We start from the raw sequence: 12,972 nt of genomic DNA on the forward strand, positions 1-12,972 counted from the left end.
GTGACTTTCATTTCTACAAAAATGATACCCGTGTGGGTTTCCGTTGTTGACGTAATATTGGACCTGGAAGTTCAACGGTTTGCTTCTTTGCGCATGCGTCCTCAGAGCTATGACAAATTGTACCGCTCCTCGGTATACAACCGTATATTACAGTATGAGGAGCGCAGAGTATGGTATTGACTTAGACTGATAAAAATATCATGACCCGGTTCTTCAGCGGTCACATTTGCTAAGCTAGCCGTAACCGTTGGCGCAGCTAAAGCTAGCTCGGTCGTGTCTGTTGTTGTTGTTTACACGTCGCCTTGTCCACTAAAGTGCCTGAAACAATGCAGAGAGTGAGATATTTAAAGAGTGGCTGGCAGCTGCTGAAGTCAAGCTGCGAGGGAGCAGCAAAGCAAGCGAACACCCAGTCTTCGTCCTCAAGATGTTATAGCCATGTAAGTCAACGCTTTGTACAAACTGTATTAACGAGAGTGGAGACGGGAGTGCTGATTGAAAGCACGGTGGCGCTCCATCCCATTTCAGTGCTACCTGTCAAAGAAATGTATCCTGACAGAAGAGTATTCAATCTCAAGTTATCCAATTTTTTTTTAACATTTTCTGCTCAGCCATCTTTGACTTAAATATAAATATTCTAATCTAAAGTTTGGAAATATCCGGTGATTTCTGTGAAGTTTTAGTCTCTTTTGTTAAAGGCCATTCACCTACTTACAAGTCTTTTTCCACACTTTGAAATCTCAGACCATGTTTGAACACAACTTCACATTTGTCTCATGTGTCTGGGTATTGGCTAACAAAAAAAGTCAAGCAGTCCTGCAGAGTGCCATATTTGAAAACCGCTAATAAAAAATCACATTGGAAAGAGGACTCACAATTTCTGAATGACGTAATTGTATTTTACAAGAAGAAGCACTCAGAGTGCAAACCTCCACCAAGGCTACCCGCTATTAAGGGAAGTATTACATTTTGTATGTATGAATTTTGTTTTCTTTGTTTGTTTGTTTAAAAAAATGTATTTTAAGAAGTTTGTAGTGCAATAAAAATTAGGTGAAGGTAGGATTACAGATGTTTACTTTGATTATACAAATATTATGTAGGAGTGGGTAATGGATAATAGGTACTGATTTGCAGCTCTTTTTTCTTGATAATACTTTCTTTAACAATATAATACATTTTGGAGTCATTCCACAAAGAAAGCTTGAGGTCAGAGGTCAAATATAACATCATTTGGATGCAGACTATATTATTTTTAGTCCCCATATACCAATATCATTTCCTAAATGCTGCCAATACAAACAATGGCAGTAGGATTCTAAACATAATTTTGAAGATAAAAGAATGAATGTTTGATGTTGTTTGACCTTGAAGGAGAGGTCAGAGGACAAATGTGCCAGATTTTACATTTTTATAAAAAAAAATTTGTGTTTACAATGCACACCGAACTTGTAAGGGACTTATAAGGAATGCATGGATGTTTTTCATATTTTTATTTGTCAAACGCAGATCCTCATTAAATTTTATGGTAAGAAATGTGAACGAACTTTTGAGATATTTATATTTGAATATTTCCTTAAATTTCAGTGTGTGAAAAAAGTGAGTGGATGGGCTCTTTCTTAAACAATATCTAGGAAACTATTTAATATAATAAGCTAAAATCTCAGAACAATTATTATAAATATGTAGAAACTTAGCTCATAGAAGCTGCAGTGGGATCAAAGTCTCGCTCAGTTCAGTGTGCCTGCAGCGATGAGCTCTCAAAGACTGCTCAGAATGCAGTATCAGTTAATGAGTAACCTTATGTTGTCATACTACACATGTCCCCACTCTGTCGCCTACTCCCTCCTCAGGCAAGCAGCTCCTTCGGGCTCCTCTTTGACATTGACGGGGTGCTGGTGAGAGGCAAGACTCCGATCCCTGCAGCCAAGCAGTGCTTCAAAAACCTGGTGGACCGCAGCGGAAAATACAAGGTCCCTGTGGTGTTTGTCACTAATGCTGGGAACTGCATGAGGCAGACAAAAGCGGAACATCTGTCACATCTGCTTGAGGTGGAGGTAAATTGAGAGCCTTTTAAAACCTTATCAGTTTGCTTTGTCTCGTGTATTTTGTTTTGAATATTCTTTGATATCAGCCATTTACTCCAGATTCTGTTTATCTCAGGTGTCTCCAGACCAGGTGATGCTATCCCATAGTCCTTTGCGAATGTTTACCCAGTTCCACAAAATGCATGTGCTGGTCTCCGGACAGGGTCCAGTAGAGGAAGTCGCTCATAAGTATCCTGCAATAACTCGGGTAATCTGGTGCCTGCACTCTGGATGTTGACCTTTAAAGCTGAATGTTCTGTTTATTCACTTGTTTTTCTCCATGCTCCACTTTGTTATCAGTGTTTAATCGCTTCACCCTTTGTTCCCTTTACTGCTTGACAGTCTCTGTGAAGCCCTTTAACAGATTTTTTTGTTTTTTTGAGTTAGCGGGATTTTGTTTTTGTTTTTGTTTTTAATTCAAGTCAAACATTGTTATTTGAAATATAAAGAAATGCAATAAATTAAACATTGGAAAACATGTTACAAAAAACATGTTTTCCAAAACACTGTTAAGATTTTCTACACATTTCCAGCTTGTAATTCCTGCTCAACCGGTTTGACTTTAACTCGCCAAACTTCAGCCTGGGCTTTCAGGATGTTGTTACTATAGATGTGCTCAGAGAAGCGTACCCAGTCCTAGATGTTGTGGATCACAATAGAAGACCCAAAGATGTTGTAAGTAATACTGTTTAATCCATTTATGTTCAGTTCAGTTACACGTCTTGCCAACTTTGCACAATGTCCTTCAGGTGCCGCCCACTAAAGGTTTACGGCCAATAGATGGTATGTTTCCTTTGCGCAGTCATTACATAATCCCTGAGAATTAACGATTTTCTGGTAATATGGCCTAATTGTATGTTTTGTTTTTATTTGGTCCTACAGCTGTTGTTTTATTTGGCGAGCCTATTAGATGGGAGACCAACCTCCAGCTTATTGTTGACGTGCTGCTAACTGGTGGGAACCCAGGCAGCACTTGGAGTTCAGCGCATTATCCTCACATCCCCGTCCTGGCATGTAACATGGACCTGCTGTGGATGGCAGAGGCCTGGAATCCCCGGTACACATCAACACCACAGTCTGAAATATTACAACCTTCAAATTTTACAGTATTCTTGTTATACAGTGCCATGGAAAAGCACTATTATCAAAACCTACCTGGCCTTGTGTGAAAAAGTGATCGATCTCTCGTTAAATCATGAATTCATTTTGAGTAACCACATTTGAGAGCTGAGTTCAGCTTCACCAGCCACAGTGGCCTGATTACTGAGAAACCTGTTGAATAAAGAAACCTCTTAAATAGAACTTAAGTGAATTAGGCAAAATTATTCAAGAAAGCAACACATCATGCCACACTCTGAAGAAACCACTAAGAAACAAAGTCATTGACATTATCAGTCTAGAAAGGGGTACAAAGGCAAATCATAGTGAAAGCTATGAGAGAAAACGTGGAACACAGGTGCCCGGCATACCAAAATGATCCCAGGAGTGCATCACCTACCCAGCAGGTCACACAAGAATCCAGAACAACATCTAAAGGACGTCCAGCAGGACAATGATCCAAAACACACCAGCAAGTGCACCTCTGAATGGCTAAAAAACAAAACAAAATCATGGAGTGGTCTATTCAAAGTCCAGACTTAAGTCCAATTGAGATTCTTTGGCATCTGAACTTAAACGGGCAGTTCATCCTTGAAAACCCTCTGATGTGCCTAAATTAAAACAATTATTTAAAGAGGAGTGGTGCAAAGCTCCTCCACAAATGCTTGCTTGCCAAGTGTGTCACAACCAGTTATTAGGTTTAGTTTTTTTTATATTGGACCAAGTTGGCTTTGATAGCTTTTCCCTTAATAAATGAAATAATTTAAAAACTGTATTTTGTATTTACTCAGGTTATGTCCAATATTAAAATTAGTTCGATCTGTAACGTTAAAGTCACAAATATGACAAATGTGCAAAAAACTAAGAAAGGGAACAAAACAAAAACTTTCTCACAACACTGTATTTCCTGTTCCTTACATCACAGGTTTGGTCACGGTATGTTCCTGGTGTGCTTAGAGTCTCTGTACAAGAAGGTCACAGGATACGAACTCAAGTACGAGGCTCTGATTGGGAAGCCCAGTGTGGTGACTTATAACTACGCTGAGCTGCTGATTAGACAACAGGCTGAAAGACTTGGCTGGAGCACGCCTGTGAAGAGGGTGTATGCTATAGGGTGAGTTTTTCAGTCTACATTTAACACTTAGAAATTCAGTTGAAAAAATAATTTGAACCGAGTCCTTTTTTTTTTTTTTTATAGTGATAATCCCATGGCCGACATATATGGCGCCAACCTCTACAATCGCTACCTCCAGTCTTCTCGTCACACCAAGGCACAGATGCAGGCTCAGAGTGCTGGTGGAAGTATAGATCCCTCAGCTGTTGACGACACCCCTAAAATGACATCAGCAGAACTAGGTGGAGCTTCAGGTGTGGTAGAAAGGGATCTCCCCGAGGGATGTAGCTCAATCCTGGTGTGCACAGGAGTGTACAGCAAAGACCAACAGGAGCTGCTCTCAGACCCAACGCAAACAGTCACAGAACAACGCATCTTCCATGGTCACAGAGACTTCCGCTTCGATCCCAGCCTCACTCAACCGTCCTTCGAGGTGCATGATGTGAAGGAGGCGGTTGAGTTGGTATTTAAGCAGGAAGGCTGGCCGCTACAGTAGGGGTCTCCATCTCATAGTCTGATCTTTCACGATTAGCAACAGGTTATCAAACCATTCCCTTGATTATTACAGGGGAGAAGTAGGTGTTACTATGTTTTAACGAGCCATAGAGTCAGCTGTGAAAAGGAATAATATGCCGTTTTAACATCGAATACATAGAATTTTTTTTTTAAATCAGTCATCCATAATAGTGCATCAGACCACTGCTGAATTCTTTTAAAAAGTTTAAGTTTTCAATAATAGACATCACTGTTTCTGAGTCAAGGAATTCAGGTTTTTGAGTACATACATTAAGTTGTTGAATTACACATTTTAGTACTTTAAGTATTGATAAGCTCACGGGTGGATTTCAGGTGGAATTCCTCCACAGTTACATCTTTCCAGCAAGTTTAGACTGATTCAGAAAGAGCTGTACAAAGACACAGTTTTGTGACATTACCACTTCAGGCATTTGCACAGTCAAAAAAAAGACACCCTATAGGTCTTAATTTGTTTTTACTGCTGTCATATTTTACCTAATTATTTTTTTTAAACATGGATGTATAAGCTCTATTTAAGTTGCCAGCTATGAGTGTATTACATCATTTTTTTTACTTTAGCCAGCAGCATGTTAAATTTTATTTTGAAAAAAAACGAGTCTTATTTTCTGAAGTTGGTGGAATTTAACAGTAGGGTTTTTCACATAATGAATAGTGAATGTCTGTTAGAAGACTGCAGTTATAGTTACAGCGCCACTGAAAATACAGTTTTTACATTTGTAACTGGTTTAACAATGTGTGATTCGCAGGTGACTTAAACCTGTGGAATTGTACTTCAAAAGTCATATGATGTGAAAGAACCTTTAAAAAAAAAAAGGGGGATTAAAATGACAAAAGGCTACATGTAAAACTGTAGTGTTTACTGTGCTGGAGTCTGTGTACAGAGTCCTCTGGCAGAGGAGTGGTTTGTCATCACATTCATTATCCTCAGAATAATATTACAACATGTTAAATATTAAAAAGTCAAAACATACAAAACCAGTATTCACACACACATTGCAACACAGTTTCTCTTTAAATAACATCCCGTTCTCTGGTAGAGAAACAGGTAAATTGAGTATTCAGGCCTCCATTCCCACTCTTCGAGTGACTCCCTGCTTCAGCCTTCTCGGCACCCACACTTTTTATCTGTAGCCACGGCACTAGGGACCGGGTGAGAGTTGTTACTCAGCATGAATTGAGGAGAGTTTTCAGAGGACTCGTTTATGATGGTCATACCATTGCGTGCCATTAGTTCTCGAGCCATAAGAATGAAGGCAGCCTCTATGTTCTGGGCCTCCTTGGCTGAGGTTTCCAGAGCAGCCAGCACACCACTGTCTTCTGCCAGATTGCAAGCATCCTCAAAGAGCACCTGTCTCTTAGTGTGGAGATCTGACTTATTACCTGCAGTGGTGAACAGAACCAGAGTTGGTAAAAGCAGAAGTGAAGCAGATATTTGCAGCTATGATTTGTATCATTTTCAGTTCAATTATTCTTTTAGTGCAACACTTACTACAACCAAGTCTTCAGATCGCATTTAAACTTTACCCGTCAAAAACACGGGGCATGTTTCTGACTTTTTGGAATTACGTCTTTCCCAACAAACTTAGTAGACTTTAACTATAAGATACATTTTTTTAGGGTTAATACAGTAAAACAGTCACACACCGGAATCGCTGTTTTAGCACATTATGCATATGTCTTTGGTCTGTAGGTGGACGCTACACGATACACTACCTACAGAGACACAAGAAGAATATCTAAACTCTACATAAAAATACTCTCCCTCACTGGCATGCTCTTTCATGTCATTGACCTATTGCAGATTAATACAACAATACTGCATTCAGTTAGTGAGATCAGGATTTGATCTAATCTAATCATGAAAATATGGATTTATCCTGCCAGCTAAAGCTGCTGCTGGTGGTGTGACATTGTTTGGGATATTTTCTTGGCGCATATTGTTAACACATTGTTAAACACCACAGTCTACTTCAGTCGTTTTGGTGACCATGTTCATCCCTTTATTAGCACAATCTACGGATCTGCTAATGACTTTGCAAGTGACTTTTGTTTTGTTGTTTGAATTGATTTTGTAACAAGTTTTTTGTGACAATATCTACAACTCAAAAATATATTCTGCTCTGTGCAGACAGTTTACATACCAATGAGTATCAGCACCACACTGGCAGCTCCGTACAGCTCCACTTCCCTGATCCAGTGTGGAACCGATTCGAATGTGCTGCGTCGAGTGATGTCATAGGCCACCATCGCCCCATGGGCGCTGCGGTAGTAGCTTTGAGTTATGGTGCGGAAACGCTCCTGTCCCGCAGTGTCCCACACCTGCATCTGCAAAACACAGATAACACAAATATGGGTTAACCGGTTATACAGAATAGGTTAAGGATCAACAGCGTACAACTCTTAAGTTATTCAAGTATGATGTCAGGTTTGTCTGCCGTTTGCAGTTGTTTCTGAACAAATGTCTGCAAATGTCTAAAGAGAATTATAAACTAGCATCTAATAAATCAACACACCCAGAAAGCAAACAGAAACGCTGAGGATACTACAGACAGGTTGCACCCACACGGATCTCATAAATTGCACGCACCTAAATATGTGGACATGACTGCACTATCAGCTGTGATGCAAGTGCTTAAAATAAAAGTCATCTACCTTCACCTTCTTGCCATCAATGTCCAGGGTACGAACAGTAAAGTCAACACCAATGGTGTTTTGTTGCTTTTCGATGAAGATGCCAGATTTGAAGCTTTGCACCACGCAGGTCTTCCCAACATCTGAGTCACCAACCAAGATGATTTTAAAAAGAAAGTCAAAAGAGTCTTCAGTCTCTGGCCCAGCAGTCTGCATGGTGACAAGAGGAACAGAGAGAGAGGGGAAAAAACACTATTGCTGTCAGACGAGACCTAATACCCTTGGGCCTCAGTGCAAATGAACCGGTCCCTTCCAAGTTGTGTCAATAAGAACTTGGAATATTTACACAAACAGCAGTCACATCCTTGAGAAAGAAAGGGAAAATCAATGGTCTACTGGCAGAAGTAACACAGACAGTTTGATCCCTGGTGAAAGATCCATCCAGAGCTGAATAAAAAGTAAAGGTTCTGTCAAATCTAATCTGTCAAATCTAGTGAAGCAGCTTGCTTTTTTCTTCTGCTATCTTAAACCCATTCTTCAACCTTTGTTCAACAATCAGAAAAGATTACACAATCAGCTCAGGTATTCCATAGCAGGGATAAAAATCAATATTCCTTGAGAAAGACTAGTCAGAATCCAAAAGCTGTTTCTTCATCAGGACTTGGTTTCCATATCTACATTACACCAGTAGTCACATTCTTGAAACACAACTAGATTCTGTCCTTCTGCCCTTTAGACTGTCACTCTTTGTGCTTGCTACACCCCTGCGCCACTCAGTTTACTTCTGAGGCAGTATAAGACACGCCTCCTACCTGTGTTGGAAGTTGTGATTTCCAACTGCCAGCCCACCTGCACCACTGCATCTTGGGATATGGATTTTCTTTGTATGTTTAACAGGACTCAATACCTGAAAGAGACAGACAGCAATCATTCATTACCAAAAGCTCTTAAAGGTTGAGCTAAAATTAGTAGCTAGAACTTACCGTAAATTATAGGAGTGAACAAAAGTGTTGAAGGTTCACTCTGAGTGCAAACTTCCCATTTTAAGAGGGTGTGACTGCTACACTTGCAGCCATGCAACTATAAAAATCAGTATTTAAACATGTGGGCGTGGTCAAGATAACCTGCGGAAGTGCAAACTGAGCATCAGAATAGGCCAGAACGGTGATTTAAGTGACTTTGAATGTGGTATTATTATTGGTCCAATACGGGCTGGTCTGAGTGCTCTTATGGTGACGTCTTCCAGCAGGGTAATGCACCAGGTAAAATCATTTCAAACTGGATTCTTGAACATGACGGTGAATTCACTATATTCAAATGGCCTTCACAGTCAACAGATGTCAATGTCAAATAAATTACTGAACTTCAATAACTTAGTGAAACTTAAAAGAGTGTGTTTAATATATAAAGTCTTACACTCCCTTGCTCCAGCACCACTAAAGCAGTTCATTAGGAATAAAGAAAGCTCAGACAGGACCACTCGAGCTACAATCCGAGGAGACTTGTTTATACCCCACAGACGGACAGCATTTGGGCAGAACATCCTTTCTGTCCAGGGTGGCCATCTGTGGAACAGTCTTCCTCAACCCATTAGAGAATGCTCTACACTCAGTTTGTTTAAGGCAAAGGTTAAAAACTGGTTATGGACAAACCAAGTGTGTGATCATGTATGAGTTGTATAGTTTTAATGTTTTATTTGGGAACAGAATGGTGTGTATGTGTAAGTTTGGTGATGGAGTTTTTATTATGAATGAATGATGAATTTTTATGAATTATTATGTCTATTTTTTATGCTTAAGGACAACAGATGGAAATTAGCCTTTGGCTATAATCTGGTATGTTTACATTCATGTAATTTTTTTTTTACATTTATGTTCATTAACATGCACTGTCCTAAATAAATAAATAAATAAAAATCCAGAAGAACACCTTTAGGATGTGGTGGAAAGGGAGATTTGAACAGTTAATGCAGTTCTGAGGGCAAAATGAGCTCCAATCCAGTACTAGCAAATATACCTAATAAAGTTCACTGAGAGTGTATGTTAACTTTGTTGGATTTACTTTAATTTCTATTAATTTCTTTCTCTGGTTTTGCAGTGCTGGGTTCTCCAAGCAATGATACGGTCTGCCAGCATAAAACGAGCAAAAGAGGTGTCTTTGAATGCATCACTATTTAATACAGAAAGTGCTGATTGGGAGATACCATGTATTCCAAGATCATAGGAAGATAGCTGGAGTCATTTATGTTAAATGCATTTATTTTCTGTGTCTCCTCACTAAGGTATTTAGTTGTTCTTTTAATTACTGTTAGGTTAGAGTAACAATTAAATTAAAGCTTGATTTTGCTTCTCTAATATTAGTTGATTCGTTTTGTTCCCCTTGTGTCTAAATTGGTCCGATCAGCAGGTATTTAAGATCCCCTTTCCTTCTCATCTGATCAGTTTCGGTTGCTTGGATTGGTCTGAGCATTGATGTCATTTTATCTCATGTTGCTTCTTACTTTTTAAGTTGTAACATTACTGTTTGACTTTTTTTTTTTCCAAGGATAAAATAAAGCACTTTTTTCTCAAATTTCTGTGTCCCTGTGACTAACCTTTCACGTGGAGAAAGGTTTTATTTACAAGGCTTCAAATACCTTAGAGCAAACAGCCTACACCCTTACACCCAATAAAACTACTCACGACAAAATGTAATCACGTTACATCTTTGTTTTAACAGCTGCCCCCCCCCCCCCACACACACACACACAATGATTAACAATTAAAGAAAACATAAGCTCTTCTCCCTGATTACAACCAGCTAACACATTCCAGAGCAATCAGGAACTGTAAAGAGTTAACCACAAAATGAACAAGAACAAACTACACAAAAATACACCAGAAAAGCATAATTTAAATCATTTTACCTCAGGCTTCACACATTGGCATCACAGTGAGATGCTAACACAGACTGAGCATACTGCTCTGAATCTCTCTCTCTCTCTCTTTCCACCCCCTCACTACATTCTGTCGTCATCTCAGCCCACAGAAGAACAAGGCACAGCTGGACACAGAACAATGTGTGAAGTGTGAGGGCCACTTGACCAAGCTGGGTCTATCTTTGGCTGTGACCACCAGCCACCTTCTTTCTGTCGTGCGGGTGGTGCCTTATTTGTTCAGTGCAATCAAACGTGGTTTTGTTGACCACAGAATGAATGAGACCGAAACAGATCTTTGACTGTGCCGCATTTATCCAAATAAAAAAAAAAAGTATTGCAGTACATCTACAGAAAATTGTATTCTGGACTTTTAAATATCTAGTCACACGAACATCATATCAAAATTTGAATAATTCCCTTAATTTAAAAACAAAAACATAAACCAAATACGTCTTCACCACAACCAACTTAAGAGAACACAAATCCTTGTGTGACTCAGCATACAAGGATTGTTTATTTTTAAAATTTTGTTTATTTTTTGTTTATTTTTTTCAGAGTCTTGGCCCAGAAGCTGTGGTGGTGCAGAAATCACAGTTAAGCCCGTAACTAAGCTGCCGCATCACAGTCATACACGTCAACCTGCTGTGTCATCTCTTCTGCTGCAAATGTGCTGGACTAAACGTGTTGCTGAGGCTCTGTTGACTTCTTCTCTGTTTCAGAGGTTTCTTGCTTGATGTCTCGAGGGAGGATGGTTCTGGAGGAGGGACATGGATTGGCTTCCAGGGGATTGGATTGACAAAACTGGGCGATGGGTAGGATTTGTCATAGGGACCTAGAGAAAAACAATCCAATGCAACAGTGACACATAAATCTCTGGAAGTCTAATTAAACTAATGAGCTACCGTCTATCTATGGAATGATTATGATGTTTGAGTAAAATAAACCCAATAACGCCAAGTTAATTCAAATAAACATACTTGATGGATAGCTGGGCTTTTTGGGACTAGCTTTGCTTTTTTCATTGGCCTTTGCCAGCCATTCCTTAAACTTCTCTTCAGCCCTCCTACGCCGCTCCATCTCCTGCTCTTCCTTCAGGGAGGCTTCCTCCTGTCAAAAAGATACAAAAGAAATCTCTGAGAAACCATTTGGAATTTAAAAAAGAAGAGACAGCTGAACGAGAGCCTGATTACTTTCTCCTTCTTTTCCTTTTCTATTTTTTCTTGGTTCTTTCTTTGCAGCCAGTCTTTGTACTTTCGTTGAGCTTTCTGTTCAGTCTCGCGCCGTCTCTCCTGCTGCCTCTGCATCTCCTCCTCCTCCTTTCTTTGTTTAAGAAGTTGCTCATGTCTCTCCTAGAATTATAACAAGAAACATAAAAGACTGTAGCGTAGCAGATAAGAAGATCAACACAACAATTTTACGTAAGAAATTGTTTACCTGTTCTGTTTTAAGTTTTAGCCATTCTTGGATCTTCTTTTCCATGATGAGCTTTTTCTGTTCCTGCTCCTGTTCTTGTTTTTCTTTTCCTTCTTTTAGTAAGTGCTCCTAATATACGGGACACACAGAGCTTTTATTGGGGTGAAATGGTCACTACAACAAATTACAATCAGAATAAAAACACTTTTCTATTATGGGGATGGGACTAATGACTGCATGCCTTTTCTACTTTCTTTTCCTGCTTAAGACGCTCCTCTTTTACTTTATTCACCAACCACATTTCCCACGCACTGAGGGTAGGTGGAGCTGCAGGCTGCTCCGAAATCGCTTTTGGTAGCTCACATCTATAAAATAAACGCAGATATAAAATTAGCTATGCCGCAAACAAGCCAGAACTAAAGCTGAACTAAAGTTTTACGGCAGCACCTGAATGGTGAAATACTGAGCCTGGAGTCATCCCTCTCTCTGGGGGAAGTGGTCTGCTGATCTGGGATGGATCTCAGTTCTTCTTCGTCACTGTCGAAGCTGTCATGATAGATTGGAGAAAGCAGAGAAAAAGTGTCTTCTTCGTCGGATAGGATTCCGTCGCCAAAGTCCTTTGATGGATGGAAGTCTTTGAGAGGGGTCGAGCTGAAGCCGTTGGGTAGCCTCTCTCCAGACATCACTAGCCAGCAAATCTGCAGCGGACCAAAAGCGAACAAAGTTCGCTAAGTCTTTTCTGTTTTCTTATGTAAAATGTAAAAGAAATGGGTAATGAGACACATAAATCTGAAATTCCAATGCCAGACACGGACGACGCTATTTGAAAATATGTATTTAGCAGCATGCTAACGTTAGCTCAGCTCCTTAGCTCACTCTAACGTCAACATAAACACATTTTGTGACTTGCTATGAAACATTAGCAGAGCAAACTAGCTTACCGGAAAAAACAAATGCAAACTGGAGCTATTATGTTTAGTTTGACAGGTTAACTGTCTCTTTCCAGGCCAGCTGGTCTCTTCTTCCAATCACGAGTTTGCAGCAGCGGAGGTTAGAAGTGATTTACAAACTTTTTCCCATGATACACCACGCCCCCACGCTCAGCTGGACGCTGTTTTCGTAACCATGGCGACACCACAAAAACGCATGCAGTTTAACAGTCCAAATCAAACTGCTCAAAC

The 12,972-nt window shown here is 39.8% G+C and overlaps 3 protein-coding genes across 7 annotated transcripts; 1 reads left to right on the plus strand and 2 right to left on the minus strand.

Annotated features, from left to right (window-relative positions):
* Positions 1-65: 65 nt before the first annotated feature.
* Positions 66-5,308, plus strand: hdhd5 (haloacid dehalogenase like hydrolase domain containing 5). The gene is made up of 8 exons (XM_085166582.1): positions 66-437; positions 1,848-2,051; positions 2,158-2,270; positions 2,663-2,756; positions 2,831-2,864; positions 2,964-3,138; positions 4,105-4,293; positions 4,378-5,308. The coding sequence occupies exons 1-8, from the start codon at positions 327-329 to the stop codon at positions 4,787-4,789; spliced, it is 1,332 nt and encodes a 443-aa protein (XP_085022708.1). The 5' UTR covers positions 66-326; the 3' UTR covers positions 4,790-5,308.
* On the minus strand, positions 4,130-10,768 carry rab19 (RAB19, member RAS oncogene family). Of its 3 annotated transcripts, none has more exons than XM_085166601.1 (5): positions 10,367-10,768; positions 8,274-8,368; positions 7,483-7,671; positions 6,972-7,155; positions 4,130-6,210 (listed from the first exon to the last, which is right to left on the minus strand). In XM_085166601.1, exons 2-5 carry the CDS (start codon positions 8,322-8,324, stop codon positions 5,927-5,929), a joined length of 708 nt encoding a protein of 235 aa, XP_085022727.1. In that variant the 5' UTR covers positions 8,325-8,368; positions 10,367-10,768; the 3' UTR covers positions 4,130-5,926. The 3 variants fall into 3 exon arrangements, with proteins under 3 accessions (XP_085022727.1, XP_085022726.1, XP_085022728.1); XM_085166600.1 differs by having other exon boundaries at positions 8,445-10,768; XM_085166602.1 differs by having other exon boundaries at positions 7,489-7,671; positions 8,274-10,768.
* Positions 10,769-10,903: 135 nt separating this feature from the next.
* On the minus strand, positions 10,904-12,874 carry ccdc34 (coiled-coil domain containing 34). Of its 3 annotated transcripts, none has more exons than XM_085166590.1 (7): positions 12,733-12,874; positions 12,239-12,489; positions 12,033-12,156; positions 11,813-11,920; positions 11,569-11,727; positions 11,356-11,485; positions 10,904-11,210 (listed from the first exon to the last, which is right to left on the minus strand). In XM_085166590.1, exons 2-7 carry the CDS (start codon positions 12,472-12,474, stop codon positions 11,026-11,028), a joined length of 942 nt encoding a protein of 313 aa, XP_085022716.1. In that variant the 5' UTR covers positions 12,475-12,489; positions 12,733-12,874; the 3' UTR covers positions 10,904-11,025. The 3 variants fall into 3 exon arrangements, with proteins under 3 accessions (XP_085022716.1, XP_085022717.1, XP_085022718.1); XM_085166591.1 differs by having other exon boundaries at positions 12,239-12,537; positions 12,733-12,858; XM_085166592.1 differs by having other exon boundaries at positions 12,239-12,530; positions 12,733-12,856.
* Between the last annotated feature and the right edge of the window lie 98 nt (positions 12,875-12,972).

This window comes from Neolamprologus multifasciatus, chromosome 7, assembly GCF_963576455.1.
Source record: "Neolamprologus multifasciatus chromosome 7, fNeoMul1.2, whole genome shotgun sequence".
Taxonomy (NCBI): Eukaryota; Metazoa; Chordata; class Actinopteri; order Cichliformes; family Cichlidae; genus Neolamprologus; species Neolamprologus multifasciatus.

Excerpts from the sequence above, each read along its gene's own strand:
- hdhd5 (XM_085166582.1), top strand. The coding sequence starts at position 327 with ATGCAGAGAGTGAGATATTTAAAGAGTGGCTGGCAGCTGCTGAAGTCA. Across the intron at positions 2,757-2,830 it reads ATAGAAGACCCAAAGATGTT|GTGCCGCCCACTAAAGGTTT; the intron begins GTAAGTAATACT and ends AATGTCCTTCAG. Across the intron at positions 2,865-2,963 it reads AGGTTTACGGCCAATAGATG|CTGTTGTTTTATTTGGCGAG; the intron begins GTATGTTTCCTT and ends TTGGTCCTACAG.
- rab19 (XM_085166601.1), bottom strand. The coding sequence starts at position 8,324 with ATGCAGTGGTGCAGGTGGGCTGGCAGTTGGAAATCACAACTTCCAACA. Across the intron at positions 7,156-7,482 it reads TTGATGGCAAGAAGGTGAAG|ATGCAGGTGTGGGACACTGC; the intron begins GTAGATGACTTT and ends TGTGTTTTGCAG. Across the intron at positions 6,211-6,971 it reads TGTGGTGCTGATACTCATTG|GTAATAAGTCAGATCTCCAC; the intron begins GTATGTAAACTG and ends TCACCACTGCAG.
- ccdc34 (XM_085166590.1), bottom strand. The coding sequence starts at position 12,474 with ATGTCTGGAGAGAGGCTACCCAACGGCTTCAGCTCGACCCCTCTCAAA. Across the intron at positions 12,157-12,238 it reads CTCAGTATTTCACCATTCAG|ATGTGAGCTACCAAAAGCGA; the intron begins GTGCTGCCGTAA and ends TTTATTTTATAG. Across the intron at positions 11,921-12,032 it reads AGGAAAAGAAAGTAGAAAAG|GAGCACTTACTAAAAGAAGG; the intron begins GCATGCAGTCAT and ends CCCGTATATTAG.